Source organism: Balaenoptera physalus (assembly GCF_965194825.1).
Source record: "Balaenoptera physalus genome assembly, chromosome: 14".
Lineage (NCBI taxonomy): Eukaryota > Metazoa > Chordata > Mammalia > Artiodactyla > Balaenopteridae > Balaenoptera > Balaenoptera physalus.
The window spans coordinates 57688103-57702173 of NC_138893.1; the positions used below are offsets into that span (position 1 = coordinate 57688103).

The 14071-nt window shown below is 39.9% G+C and overlaps 1 protein-coding gene across 10 annotated transcripts in view; it reads left to right on the forward strand.

Annotated features, from left to right (window-relative positions):
* The window catches only part of CPEB3 (cytoplasmic polyadenylation element binding protein 3), a 213353-nt gene that overhangs the window by 167715 nt on the left and 31567 nt on the right, over positions 1–14071 (forward strand). For 8 of the 10 annotated variants that reach the window (XM_082423686.1, XM_082423687.1, XM_082423690.1 and 5 more), the window contains one exon: positions 8317–12105. The exons of the other annotated variants lie outside the window; for them this stretch is intronic. In XM_082423686.1, the coding sequence (XP_082279812.1) occupies positions 8317–8544 (228 nt within the window). In that variant the 3' untranslated portion in view covers positions 8545–12105. Of the gene's footprint in view, positions 1–8316; positions 12106–14071 lie in introns of those variants that run through there. 10 annotated transcript variants of the gene reach the window in all.

Below are 14071 nucleotides of genomic sequence, written 5' to 3' on the forward strand. Positions count from 1 at the left end.
TTAGGGAAGAACTGTGCCTTGTTCTCCATTGTATTTCAGTTTTTAATACGGTGGCATATAAGGAATAGGCACTCCATAAATATTCATCAAATGAATGAATCCATTTGAGCCAAAATAATCACCCTTCTTTAGCATAAGGACCACCTAACTACCAGTGTCCTTCATGCAGCTACTTCTCTTTGTTGATATAAATTGTCAGAGGTACTGCTTGACTGTTGCTCTTTGAGAGGCTGTGGTTGCCACTTTGCACATGTGTTTGTGGATCATTTTGACTCTTGGTGTATGTCCTACCTTTTGGGCATGGCTGTACTCTTTGGATCAGTCCTTGCACACAGGTGCTGACAGCAGCTTTGCAATAATAGCACCACTCACCCATCTGGAAGGGAGCCCTCTGGAAGGTGTCGGGAAAGGCCTCCGAGAGCACAGTGGCAGTCCAGAAGCCACATCCTTTACTTTTTTGTCTCTATTCAGAGTCTTAGTTAATGTGTGAGATTTAGCAAATGTGATTATCTAGCTTTTAATCCAATTATAATGATTGGAAGTTGCAAAATTATAAAGGGTCTTTGAAAGGTATTAATAGAAGTGGTAGCAGATAGACACATTTTGAAGGAGGTGACAGAAAAAGTGAAAACTGTCCACTGCATTGTCCTACTTGCACTACTATAAAGGACGCTGATAGTACCCTTTGCTTAAGAGGGGGAAGAATAAATAGTACATTTTAGGATGATTTCTATCAAGAAACATCAAAATTCAAGATGTTTAGCACCAAAAAGAAAAAATGTCTGCTCCATGGAAAAGTAACTTATGAGAAATCCATTATTCCTTAAGGAAGCTGATAGAATAAGGCATCAGTGTATGCCTAGGCCTGGTGCCTCTGGCATGATAGGGCTTCATGGTAGATCTTCTGAAGTACTGTGTTGACTAGATCCCTCAAAACCCCTCATGCAGTAAGGAACATTGGTGCCACGCTCAGCTGGAAGCCTGAATACATGGAAGATGCAGTTTATTCATATTGCATTTTCAGATATCAGCATGAATGTATTACTTGACCTTACATTTATTTGTTCAGTGTTCTTCAGTTTGCAGTAGGTGCTTGTATCCATCACTCCACTAGATCTTAATATCCCCATGTTGTAGAAATCCTTTCAAAACAAACACTAATTCAGTCTTTTTCATGACTGCATGATATTCCACAGGGTAGATGTACCACATTTTATTTAACCATTTCCCTATGAAATGGAGCGGGACCATGTGGGGCCCTCCTGGGTACAAAAGCCCCTCTGTGTCCCCCGTTTCTTGTTTGTAGAAAAAGACGTTAGTCTCCTAGGCCTTCCCTGAGTTCCAAAGAGCAGACTCAAGCAGTTACTAATTAGGGGAGTGAAGAAATGCAGAAACAAAGGAAAAATAGTCAAGAAACAACAGTTCAGCGATAAAACAGAGTCCTAGTTCCTCCTCAAGGGAAATACATAACAATCTGACACATATCTTTGAGTTGTTCTGCAGGAACTAAGACCCCCCCTCACCCCCACCCCCAGTGGAGCATGGTGACTACATGCTGACCACAAACTCACAGACCCCAGACTGGTTGGAATCAGAAGGTTGATGATTAAGATTCCTGAAACACCACCCTGTTACCTCACCACCAACCAGACAGAAGAAAGTCATGCCCCCTGCAACCCTCACCTCAAATGTTACCTTTCAGAGCCCTTCCCTGAAAGCCATCAGGGAGTTTGGGTCTTTGAGCATGAGCCTCCTGTTCTCCTTGCTTGGCCCTGTAATAAAAGGTGTACTTTCCTTCACTACAACTTTGTATCAGTGAATTGGCTTTGTTTTGTGATGGGCAAGCGGACGCAAGTTTGGTTTCATAAAACTAAAATTTCTGAACACTGAAGATAAAGAGAAAATGTTACATGCTTCCACGTGAAAAGAGCTAGTTACTATCTCCTACAAAGGAAAAAAAAGAAAGAAATTGGCATCAGAGTTTTCATCTGCAGCACTGGAAGCTAGAACACCAAGGAATACTATTGATTAGTCTGAGAGAAATAGATGTGATCCCAAAATCCTGTATTTAGTCAAGATATTATTTCTCTGTCAAGAAGACTTGGAAGAACACTAGTAGCTTTATGCTATTCTAGAAATAAAAATGGAGAAAATAATCACAGTTGTAACAAAAATTATAAATGACTTGCAATGAACCAAACCATAAAAATAGGATCTACATAAAGAAAGATTTAAACATAAAAAAATAATGATAATCTTTAAAAAAAAAAATCAAAGCAACTAGGTCTGTATGAAAAAATTAAGGGCCATGTTGGCCTTCTTAATAAGGATTAGAAACTTAGAAGCTTCAGAAAGAAATAAATGTATTAGACTATGTAAAAATAAAATACATTTAAATGGCAAAGATGCCCTGAGAAAAGTCAATGGGCAAATGATGGATTTGGAAAACAATTGCAGATTATTATTTATACCATACAAAGAACTCTTAAAAATTTGCAAGAAAAAGACATACAACACAGTGGGAAAATGGGTAGAAGATAATTCACATAAGAATTCACAGGCAATGCACCTAAAAAAATGTTCACGTTTATTCATAGTCAGGAAAAAGAAAATTAACGTCACTTTATTCTCATCAGACTGGAGAGCATTTAAAAGAGGTGATAACTACTTGTTAAGTGCTGATAGAGATGTGAATTGCTACATTTTAAAAAAGCAAACTAGCAAAGTCTTAAAATTAAAAATACCTATGCTCTTTGACCCAATAATCCTACTGTTGGTTGTTTTTAATGCTATAATCCCAATGCTTAGAAATAAAACCACAGATGTGAGGACACATGAAAGGTATATTTATTGCAGAATTGTCAATAGTGGCAAAAAACTAAAAAACAAAGTAAATGTACATGTATGGGTGTTACCCAACCTAACTTGGGTCCCCCCACCCGTTGCAAAGCAAAGCCAATTCACTGACACCAGGTTGTGGTGAGGCATTTATTGCAGGGCCAAGAAAGGAGAATGGGCAGCTCATGCTCAAAAGACCCAAACTCCCTGATGGCTTTCAGGGAAGGGCTCTGAAAGGTAACATTTGAGGTGAGGGTTGCAGGGGGCATGACTTTCTTCTGTCTGGTTGGTGGTGAGGTAACAGGGTGGTGTTTCAGGAATCTTAATCATCAACCTTCTGATTCCAACCAGTCTGGGGTCTGTGTGCTTATGGTTAGCATGTAGTCACCATCCTCCACCTGGGTGAGGGTCTTAGTTCCTGCAGAACAACTCAAAGATGTGTCAGATTGTTATGTATTTCCCTTGAGGAGGAACTAGGACTCTGTTTTATCGCTGAACTGTTGTTTCTTGACTATTTTTCCTTTGTTTCTGCATTTCTTCACTCCCCTAATTAGTAACTGCTTGAGTCTGCTCTTTGGAACTCAGGGAAGGCCTAGGAGACTAACGTCTTTTTCTACAAACAAGAAACGGGGGACCCAAGGTGGGGGTTGTATCCAGGAGGGCCCCACACCGTCCTATTCCGTTTCAATCCCCTCCCCTTTTTAAAATTTATTTATTTATTTTTAATTAATTAATTTATTTTTGGCTGCGTTGGGTCTTCATTGCTGCGTGCGGGCTTTCTCTAGTTGTGGCGAGCGGGGGCTACTCTTTGTTGTGGTGCGCAGGCTTCTCATTGCGGTGGCTTCTCTTGTTGCGGAGCACCGGCTCTAGGTATGTGGGCTTCAGTAGTTGTGGCACGTGAGCTCAGTAGTTGTGGCTCGCGGGCTTAGTTGCTCCACGGCATGTGGGATGTTCCCAGACAAGGGATCAAACCTACGTCCCCTGCATTGGCAGGCGGATTCTTAACCACTGCGCCACCAGGGAAGTCCCTGTTCACTTTAAAATGGTTAATTCTTTATGACTTTAACCTCAATTTAAAAAATTAAGCTCTTAAAAAAAACTGAGGGGCAAAACCCCCCACATAACCACAATGCCACTTTTACATCTAAACAAAAGTAACATTAAAAAAATATATATATATTACTGGAAAGTGCCCTTTGTGCTAGGCTTGAATCTCCTTAAGTACTCTTTTCACATGTGTATATATTACAAAGGGCTATTGTCTTTCTCCTCTGGCAGCTTTCTTTTGCTGAATGTAAAAGACCAATCCTCTCTCTCACTGCTGGATCCCCTTTTCTGGGCTTTTTGGGACTCAGATCTGGTTGCTGGAGCACCCTGAGTGTAGGCGTCTACCTGGTGGTAGAAGCGAAGCAGTCCTCAGCTCATGGACCGAAGGTGGACAAGCTGGCTGCTCCTAGTTCCCCACACACCCTGCCTCTACCAGTAGTCCTCCCACCTCAGGGCAGAGGGGACTTAGTCCACCACTTCGCTCCTTCTTGGCCTTCAAGTACAGGGAGTTCAGACCAGGTTATATACACTTTCATGAGCCTACAGCTCCCTTCCCCCAGGAGCCCACAGTCTCTGCAGACCACCTTCTTCCCCAGATCTACTCTGTCCTCAAGTTGCTTGAAGATAAGGAGAGATGCTGACCAAGGCAGAACTATAGATAGGAAATGCCAGAGGAGCAAAGTGGAGTATTAAGTTCAAAGGAGGAAGGAATAGTTCCCTGTGGGGCTGAAAGGCTGGGCCTATAGTTAATTTTCGACAAGGTTGGTGAGACCATTCAATGGGTAAAGAATAGTCTCTTCAACAAATGGTCCTGGGGCAACTGGATATCCACATGCTAAAGAATGAAGTTGAACCCCTGTTTCACACTGTATACAAAATTAACTCGAAATCAGTTAACCTAACTATCGGAGTTAAAACCATAAAATTCTTAGAAGAAAACATAGGGGCAAGTCTTTTTCTTTTTTTTTTTTAAATAAATTTATTTATTTTCTTTATTTATTTTTGGCTACATCAGGTCTTCATTGCTGCACGCGGGCTTTCTCTAGTTGTGGCTAGTGGGGGCTACTCTTTGTTGCGGTGTGTGTGCTTCTCAGTGCCGTGGCTTCTCTTGTTGTGGAGCATAAGCCCTAGAGCACGTGGGCTTCAATAGTTGTGGCATGCTGGCTCAGTAGTTGTGGCACACGGGCTTAGTTGTTCTGCGGCATGTGGGATCTTCCCGGACCAGGGCTTGAACCCGTGTCCCCTGCATTGGCAGGCAGATTCTTAACCACTGCACAATCAGGGAAGTCCAGGGAGCAAATCTTCTTGACCTTGAATTTGGCAGTGGATTCTTAGCTATGACATCAAAAGGAAGAACAGCAAAAGAAAAAAACAGATAAATTGGACTTGCTCAAAATTAAAAACTTTTGTGCATCAAAGAACATTTTCAAGAAAGTGAAACACAACCTACAAAATAAGAGAAAATATTTGCAAATCATATGTCTGATAAAAGTCTAGTATCTAGCATACATAAAGAAGTCTTAAAACTCAACAACAGAAAACAATCCAATTTTTAAAATGGGCAAAGAGCTTGAATAGACCTTGCTCCAAAGAAGGTATACAAATGCCAACAAGTATATGAAAAGATGCTCAATGTCGTCAGTAGGGAATTGCAAATCAGAACACAATGAGACATCTCTTCATACCTATTGGGATGACTATAATCACAGAAATGGAAAACAAGTGTTGGTGAGTATATGGAAAAATTGAAACCCTTTTACATTGCTGGTGGGAATGCAAAATGGTACAGCCGCTGTGGAAAACAATTTGGCAGTTCCTCAAAAAGTTAATTATAGAATTGTCATATGCCCCAGCAATTCTACTCCTAGGTATGTACTGAAAAGAATTGAAAACAAATATTCGAACAAACATATGTACATACATGTTCATAGCTGCACCATTCACAATAGCCAAAAGGTAGAAATAACCCAAATGTCCATTAATGAATGAATACATAAACAAAATACCATATATATACATGCATATACATACACAAACAATGGAATATTATTCAGTCATACAAAGGAATCAAATATTGCTATGTGCTACATGGATGAACCCCAAAACATTATGATAAGTGAAAGAAGCCAGACACAAAAGGTCACAATTATGTGATTACATTTATATAAAATATCCAGAATAGGTAAATCCATAGAGACAGAAAGCAGATAGGTTGTTGCCAGGGGCTGGGGAGGGAGAGAAGGTAGGGAAAACTGCTTAGTGGCTACAGGGTTTCCTTTTGGAGTGAAGAAAATGTTTTGGAACTAAATAGAGGTAGTGGTTGTACAACATTGTGAATATATTCAACGCCACTGAATTGTTCACTTTAAGATTGTTAATTTTATGCTAAGAAGGAAAGAGAAAAGAAAGACTGGGCCTTACTGGGTACAGGAAATTGTTGGGTGGGCTGAGCATGTAAGGTGGGAAGAAAGTGCAGGTAAGTTAGAGACCAGGTCGAGTTTGAGTTGGGGACTAGATGGGAGAGAGATTGGGGCAAATCCTGAAGGCTCTGGCTTACATTTGAGTCGCAGGGGACAGGGAGTAAGTACCCTGTTAATACTGAGGCAGCTGGGCTTACTCCTGAAGGTAGGGGAGAGCCTGAAGGGCTTTTGACCAGGCAAGAAACATTGAGAAGGCAGATGATTGAAACGTCTACCTGGACGTAGGAGAATTGACCCAGGGAAGGCCTGGAGCTTGGTGGCCAGTGCAGAGGCCATCGGTATTGGACAGGTGTGGATGCACGTTGTGGTGGCCTGGACTAGAGAGGAAGCAGGGGGAGTGATAACTACACTTAATGAGGGCGTCTGATGTGCCAGGCACGGTTCTGTGTGCTTTATGTGACTCATTTGCTCCTCATAGGAACCCTATAAAGTATGAACTGTTCTTTATCCCCAGTGTACAGATGAGGAAACAGAGGCTCAGAGTACCTGAGAAATTTGCCTAAGGTTGTACAGCTAGTAATGTGGCTGGGATTTGAACCTGGGCAGATGACCCGAGAGCCACTACAGTTTTAGTTATGATGCAGAGATGAATGTGAGATTTTTTTTTTTTTTTTGAAGCCCACTCACTAACCTGTTAGGTTGAGGAGGGAAAAATAGGAGGAAGGGAACTAGGGCCAAAGCAAAGACATTTTCCCCCTTGGGTAACCAAGGGCTGGGACAGGTCATCTCCAGTGGGTCTTCCAAGCAGAGACAGAACTCCAGAGGAGGCCAGCGAAGGGGCCTTCAGAAGGGAAGGTCCAGGAATGCCAGAGCCCAATCCCAGGCGTTCCCTATGTCCCTGCTCACCCCATGCTGTCCCTTATCAGCCCCTCGGTACCCTGCCCCGTGCCCTGCTGGAACCTCCTGGCTGCATCCAGAGGCAGCCCAAACTGTCAGGCAGTTGGCTCATGTCAAAAAAAACGTGGGTCCCCATCTCCATAGCCCCAGCGGCCACAGTGCTTGCCCTTCCCCAGAACGGCTCTAGAGGTCAGCGTGGGAAGGAGCCTGATTGCAGAGACTTGCCATCTTCCTGCTAATTTCTAACATTTGGGATGAAAACATTAATGATAGTCCGTTTCTGAGGTTCTAGGAAGCGGACATGGGGGAATACTGTGGTAACTTTTGTTCTTCCTTGCTTCTGGTTTTCCTCTAACATAGCCTGCAGGGCTGTGATGAAAAGTTCTCTATTGAAGCTTCCAGTCTTGGAGGGAGATTAAGGCAATAAAATCTAAAAAATAAAAAAGCCTCAATTGTTCGAGTAACTTCTTAACATCCCCCTAGTCCCCCTTTCCCTGCCATCCATTGTGAACAGTACTGGGAGGTTAGTCTTTTGAAAGCCTTGTGCTTAAAACATTGAAGCCCAGAGCCTCACGGTCACCCTTCAGCTAGGCTTGCCAGCCTCAGTGGGACTTCCCCTTTGGCCCAGCTCCTGCCAAACTTCCCCAAGTACGTGCTCTGCCTTTGCCTACTTTTGGGCTTTGTCCTCGCTGATTGCTCTCCCTGAAATGCTGTTTGTGCATAGCCGGGTGCTTCCCAGCCTTCAGGATTCAGCTCATGTGCTTTTACCTGTGCTACCTCTCTTAATCCTCCAGCACCCTTTGAGTTAGACCCTGCTATGCCCATCATATAGATATCCAGATGTGTGTGTGTGTCCGTGTATCACCGTTACACCCACTTTACAGATCCACATATAGAGCAAACAGAAGCACAGAGAGAGGTTACTGCCATCACACAACTAGTAAGTAGTAAGTCAAGGAGCAGATCCCATACTGTCAGCCACTGTCTGATACCAGCTGAGTTCAACACCGAGTCTGACTGGGACATATTAAGCTCCATTATAAACTCTCAAGAGGAAGAAATGTGAGGAAGCTTTGCTAAAATCTTTTCTCCTGTCTTTCCTCTTTGGGTCCAGGTGGAAGTGAAGCCATATGTGCTGGATGATCAGATGTGTGATGAGTGCCAGGGCACACGCTGTGGTGGGAAGTTTGCCCCATTCTTCTGTGCCAACGTCACCTGTCTGCAGTATTACTGCGAATACTGCTGGGCGAGCATACATTCCCGCGCCGGGCGGGAGTTCCACAAACCGCTGGTGAAGGAGGGAGGTGACCGCCCTCGCCATGTCCCGTTCCGCTGGAGCTGAGCCCAGGGTATACCCAGCCACAAGTACTGGAGTAGATAACAAGGAGGGAAAAGAGAGGGCACTGCCTCAGGGCTTACAGTGTTCTGGAAATCTGTGCATTTGTTCTCGATTTTTAAAGAAGAAATGGGTCTTTTTATTATTATTATTATTTACAGTCATATTACTGAACTCAGTGTCCAGTATAATGCAGAATTGCAGAGTGTATAACGGTACTGATTTGCACTTTGATTCACACCTTTGTCTGCTTGGTACCTTAATTTCTTACACCTGATTTGTCACTCGTAGACTGCCATTCTCATCAGCGGCCATCAGGTTGATGTCTGTGATTTTTTTGTTTGTTGTTGTTGTTGTATTGTTATTGTTTTGATCGTTTTTGAACTGGAGCATGCACTTATTTTCAGAAACTTAGAGAATCGCCCCTAGGAGAAGACTTACCAAAGGTAATACTCGTGAGTAGGTGGCAGATGTAGCAAAAACTTCACAACAATTCAGCAATCATTAGTTGGGGTCATTTAGAGTAAGGAAAACCCTTAATGAAAATAAGCCTTTAGTTGCTCTCTATTTTGACATGTAAGGATACCTCATAAGCTGAATCTTTATTTTTCCTTCATGTTTAATTTTTGTTTTGCTGAGGATTTTGGTTAGATCTTTTAGTGTTATGTAAATTTATGCTGCAATAGCTTTTGCTGCTATTAAAGTGGTATTATTAATACCATAATACTCTATTCAGGCTAAGGTATCAATTACAAAAAACCCAACAACATACTTTTGTGATTTAGGGATAGAATCAGCTGCCGAAAGGAGATCAGAATAGACTTGAGAAAGCTTCAACGGAAGGTCACTATTTCTGACTGCATGTTTACTTAATCAGGTTGCTGCATGCAATAAATTTTATATCTGATGTCTAGTATAAAACCTTCCCACAATGCACAAATTAAGAATCTATATAAGCTATAAAATACTGATTTTTTTAAAAAAGATTTTTTTCATTCAAAGAAGTGGTAATTGACTGGAGGAAGGCATGCCTCAATAAATGGAATGCTTCGGAAATTAGGAACAGCCCATAACAGAATGACCTATATTACAACCAATATAAAACCTAGGTGTAGGATATTCTTAAAGCAAATTTGTGGATGGTAGATGAAGTATTTTGCGGTGCTCTGTTATATATTGTGCAATTTATTTTATATAGTAAAGTGATTATGTCTAACTGTGATCAAACTTAACTGTTTAAAGCCTCTGTGTCAGACATTAACGAACTTGACAGTTCATAACTGGTATATTATTAACTAACACATGAGCTCTTAGTTACAATCTCCTAGTGCTTGCACCATTTTACATAGCTTCAGACCTTGTCCAGAAAACCAAAGAGCTCATCTTAGCTTACAAACACTAGGAATATATACAGTATATAGAGATAAGTTGTCAATTGACAAACTAGGCACATTTTAAGAAAGTTGCGTGATCGTGATGCTAAAGAAATGTCTGTACAAAATAAGATGGCCTGGGCAGGGTTGGTTGTCTGGGTGAGAAGTTAACTACTTAATTCCCTGGATTTATCCTGTAAAGCTTGAATAGAATTCAGACCTGCTAGTACTACCATGGACATTTTTTTAGCATTCACTCTTGGGCTGCAGATAGTAATATATAAACACACACAATGATTATGAGACTATGTAAATCTTTTTTTAAATCTTCTTCCTATGTTTTGGAATTCTGGGGACAATCTGACTGGATATGACACTGCAGAATAGATTTAAGTCGCTGTGTTTTATGTGCTGTGATGTCCTTGTACTGTCTTAATATCGCTTGGTTTTGTTTTGTTTTGTTTCTCCAGTGTTTAGTTGCAATTAACAGCTCTCAAACTATAGTTTGTTTTCAAAAAGGAAAAAACAAAATAGTTTTTTACTGGATTAAAAATGCTTATTAGAATTCTCCCCCTTTGAGGTTACCTCTGGGCTTTTTGGTAATAATTGCTTTTTTCCAGCCCAGCTGTGGTTTTCTGTTTGTTTTTTTTCTATGTTTGTGGTTTTTTTCATCTGTACAAGAAATTTTGTTATGCACTACTACTTTTTGTATTCTAGACAGTTTTCAAAAGTTGGCTGAAGATTTTTTTGTTTGTTTGTTTTTAAGGAAAAAGGCATGCTTTCTGACTGACATGATCTTTTGCAATACCTCAATTTTGAAATATAGGAAAGAAAATGATATTTTCTAAGTAAGTTTATTCAGAAAAATATATATTAATTTAATTCTGCAAGAAAAATGATTTAACAGATGGGTAACTTTATTTTTTTCATGCTTATTTGTGTTTTTTGAAAATGAAGAAGTTAGAGCTTTATAACTATAATATTAAAGATCATATCTAACCTACAGAAATCTACCTAATTATGTGAAAGAAGCAAAACTTTTTGAAGAAGCACCCCTCTTTCATGTACTAAAATAACACTGAGATTTAAAAAAAAAAGCTGGAATATTGTACAGCATAAAGCTGAAGTGAAGGCGAAAAAGCATTGTCATAAAGAATAGGTTACAAAAAATAAACTCCATTTGGTGCTGAAAGTTGTGAATAGGTGGTGGAAACTACTTTCCCTTAATTTGTATATTTATAATCAAGCGTTGATTGTGCACGACTGACCAGGATTGTGAAAGAGTTCTTCTGTTTGTATTTTTTTAAAGAGAACTTTTTTAGTTTATTAAATTATAACATGTTCCCTTTTGTTTTGTAAATAAATGTGCCCCCAAGTTGTTAATGTTATATTAAAAGAGAGGGTCCTTCAAAAAAAATTATTTTTTAAAACACAGAGGTGTTCTGACCTGCAACTTGATGGGAAGCCCCCGGGTATCACAGGTCCTGTTGTGGCCTTTCCTTGATGTGACACTTGAACTAGTCGATTTTTTGAAGGCTATAACCTAACCTCGACTATTTGTTGTTATGTGCAATACTGTTTGTACTGTTTGTATAAAAAATAGAAAAAAAAAGAAAAGAAAAAAGGCATAAATCTTTATTGCAGATTTATTTTCATTGCAAACTTTAGACATTGTGATTCACTGAAATCATTTTTCTACTGTCAAATATGTACCTTTTCTTCATGCTGGTATTTTTTCAATAGTAATGTAGCCTTTGTACTGAGACAAATTTTCATTGTTATTTTTAGAAAGATTTTTTGCTAAGAAAAAAATTAAACATATTTACATATTTTTCATTTTATTTCGTATTTTCTTTAAGGAGTGCTTTCTCAATCATTAATAGAGTTGTTTCTGGGAGGGACTTTCATATCTGGTCAATGTCATAATATTATTTTGTATTTTTACTTGGAATAAATTAATTTTATGATGCTAATTCTTTAAAAGTTTATTTTTTTCATTTTCAGTTATTTTTGAAGCTAAAACCTTTGTAATATTGTTACTAAAGTGTCTAGTTTTTTGAAATGCAAAGCTTTATGTATTAACTTGCTGATGTGGTTTACAATAGTGTGACAACGATGAAAATGGTTGGTTATGTAAAGTGATTGGAAAATGTAACGGATAATTGGGTAATAAAATGACAGAATGAGCAGAACATGTGAGATTTTGACAAGCCTTTTCCTTTATTACAGTGGTTTAGTGTAAGACTAGGGATGTCACAGTACAGTTCTCTAGGGATGTCACAGTGGATTTATACAACACCAGGTGCAGCCAAATCTGTGGCCCTGATGATGAAGTCACCCCTTACTGAGATACCACCAAGTTGAGAACCTGGCCGGGTCGACAGAGTGTTTTATCGCTTTTCCCCTCTAACTCTTCATTCTGTCGTGTGTGTGTGTGTATGTGTGTGTGTGTGTGTGTGTGTGTGTGTGTGAATCTGCCACCGACTGCTGTCCACATGTGAGTGGGTACCTTTCGCCAGGCCAAATCTTTGCCCTGCATTTACAGTGGTGACGTCTGAGAGTGAAAGGAGGTCTCTGAGAGGACCAGCCCTCTGGGTAGTTAGACTTGGATCGCAGTGTCTCGCCCGAGTGACCTCCCCGAGCACACGGGTGGCCTGGCAAGGCGGCACACTCCGAGGTCACCACTGTAAACGGACAGTTTCAGACTTCGTCTTCCTCCACCCCCCGCCTGCTCCTGGTATGGTGCCCCTTGTTTGTCCCTTATTGTGGCAACACATCTGGCCACTCCGAGCATGATCTGTCTGCCCTCCTGCTTCTTTTCCAACACCCAAACTCACCTTGAAGCTGTGCTGTTAAGGCAGCGTGTCATTGTCATGGCACCTAAAATTAAACAAAAATCATACAACTGCAAAACTGGTGTTGCGTAAACAGAACATCCAATGACTCGCTCTAGACAGATGGTGTGTTTCTCCCAGTCCTTGATGGCCTCTTCCAGGCCTCCTGCCACGGAGGCAAGGTTATGAATGACTCAGAGAAACACGTGTCCAGAGTTGGCTCTTGGGTATGCTCTATGTATTCAGTTTTGTAAATAATATATAGATTAGATCAAGTTGTGATGTAAAATTTTAACTCAAATTGGATATTACTGGTTGGAATTTTACATTAACTACAAATAAGTGATTAGGAACAGAAGAAAAGAAATTGGAAAATTTTTGCTTAGTGGTATAAAGATTATGCTTAGATTTCTGCCTATATCTTGTGTTTTATAGCTTGTTAGTGAGGCATGGGCTAATGCAGAATGTACTGCATTTAATGCAATTAGCAAATAACTGCTAGTTTTCATTTTATCTATTATATTAGCAACAAAATGGCATTTAACTGGGTAAAGCTCCTACCTAAATATTTGAGTATTGTGACATCTCTACTTGCAAGGTTTGAGTGAAAGATTAGTCACAGATTAGTGAAAAAAAAAAGTTATCTTTTTGTTAAAACTGGCTTATTTGTATGGACTGTTGCTTTTTCACCAGTTTGTGTGGTATGTCAGCTAACATTTTCTGTTGTTGTTTTTTTTTTTATAATAACCAAACTTCTCTATCTCAGCTGCAATAGTGTTCCATTTTACCAGAGTATTTTATAATTAATGCTGTTGACTTTATACCCCAAAATGGGTCAAGAAATGGATATGTGATTTGGGGATGTTTAAATTTGTATGACAATGAAGTTAATCACAACAAGTAGAAAACCTGGGTGCTAATACAGGACAACTTCTGCTCTTTCTTTTCTGGATATAGTTCCGTTGGGGTATAAAGTATTAGGTATTTGTATTTTTGCTGTCAAAATAATGGACATAACTTTTAGAGTGTTCACAGCTAAGATCTCTGTATTTGTTTTTCAACTAACAACTAATTTTAAATGTATTGTATCTTTTATTACCTGTTCTCTTAGATTGTTTTTGCTAGTAACCCTTACTCAGCTTCCGCCTTTGGGGCTTGGACTGATATTGCTTGTGTGGAACTGCAGTACTGTGACTAACCATGGAGCTCAATGCAGCTATTGCTTACAACTGCTTAAACTTTGTAGTTTGGACTCCTTTTTTTTTTTCTGTAATAACAACTTATTAAATCTAGTTGTATGAAGTACTGACACTTGTCATCCTTTGC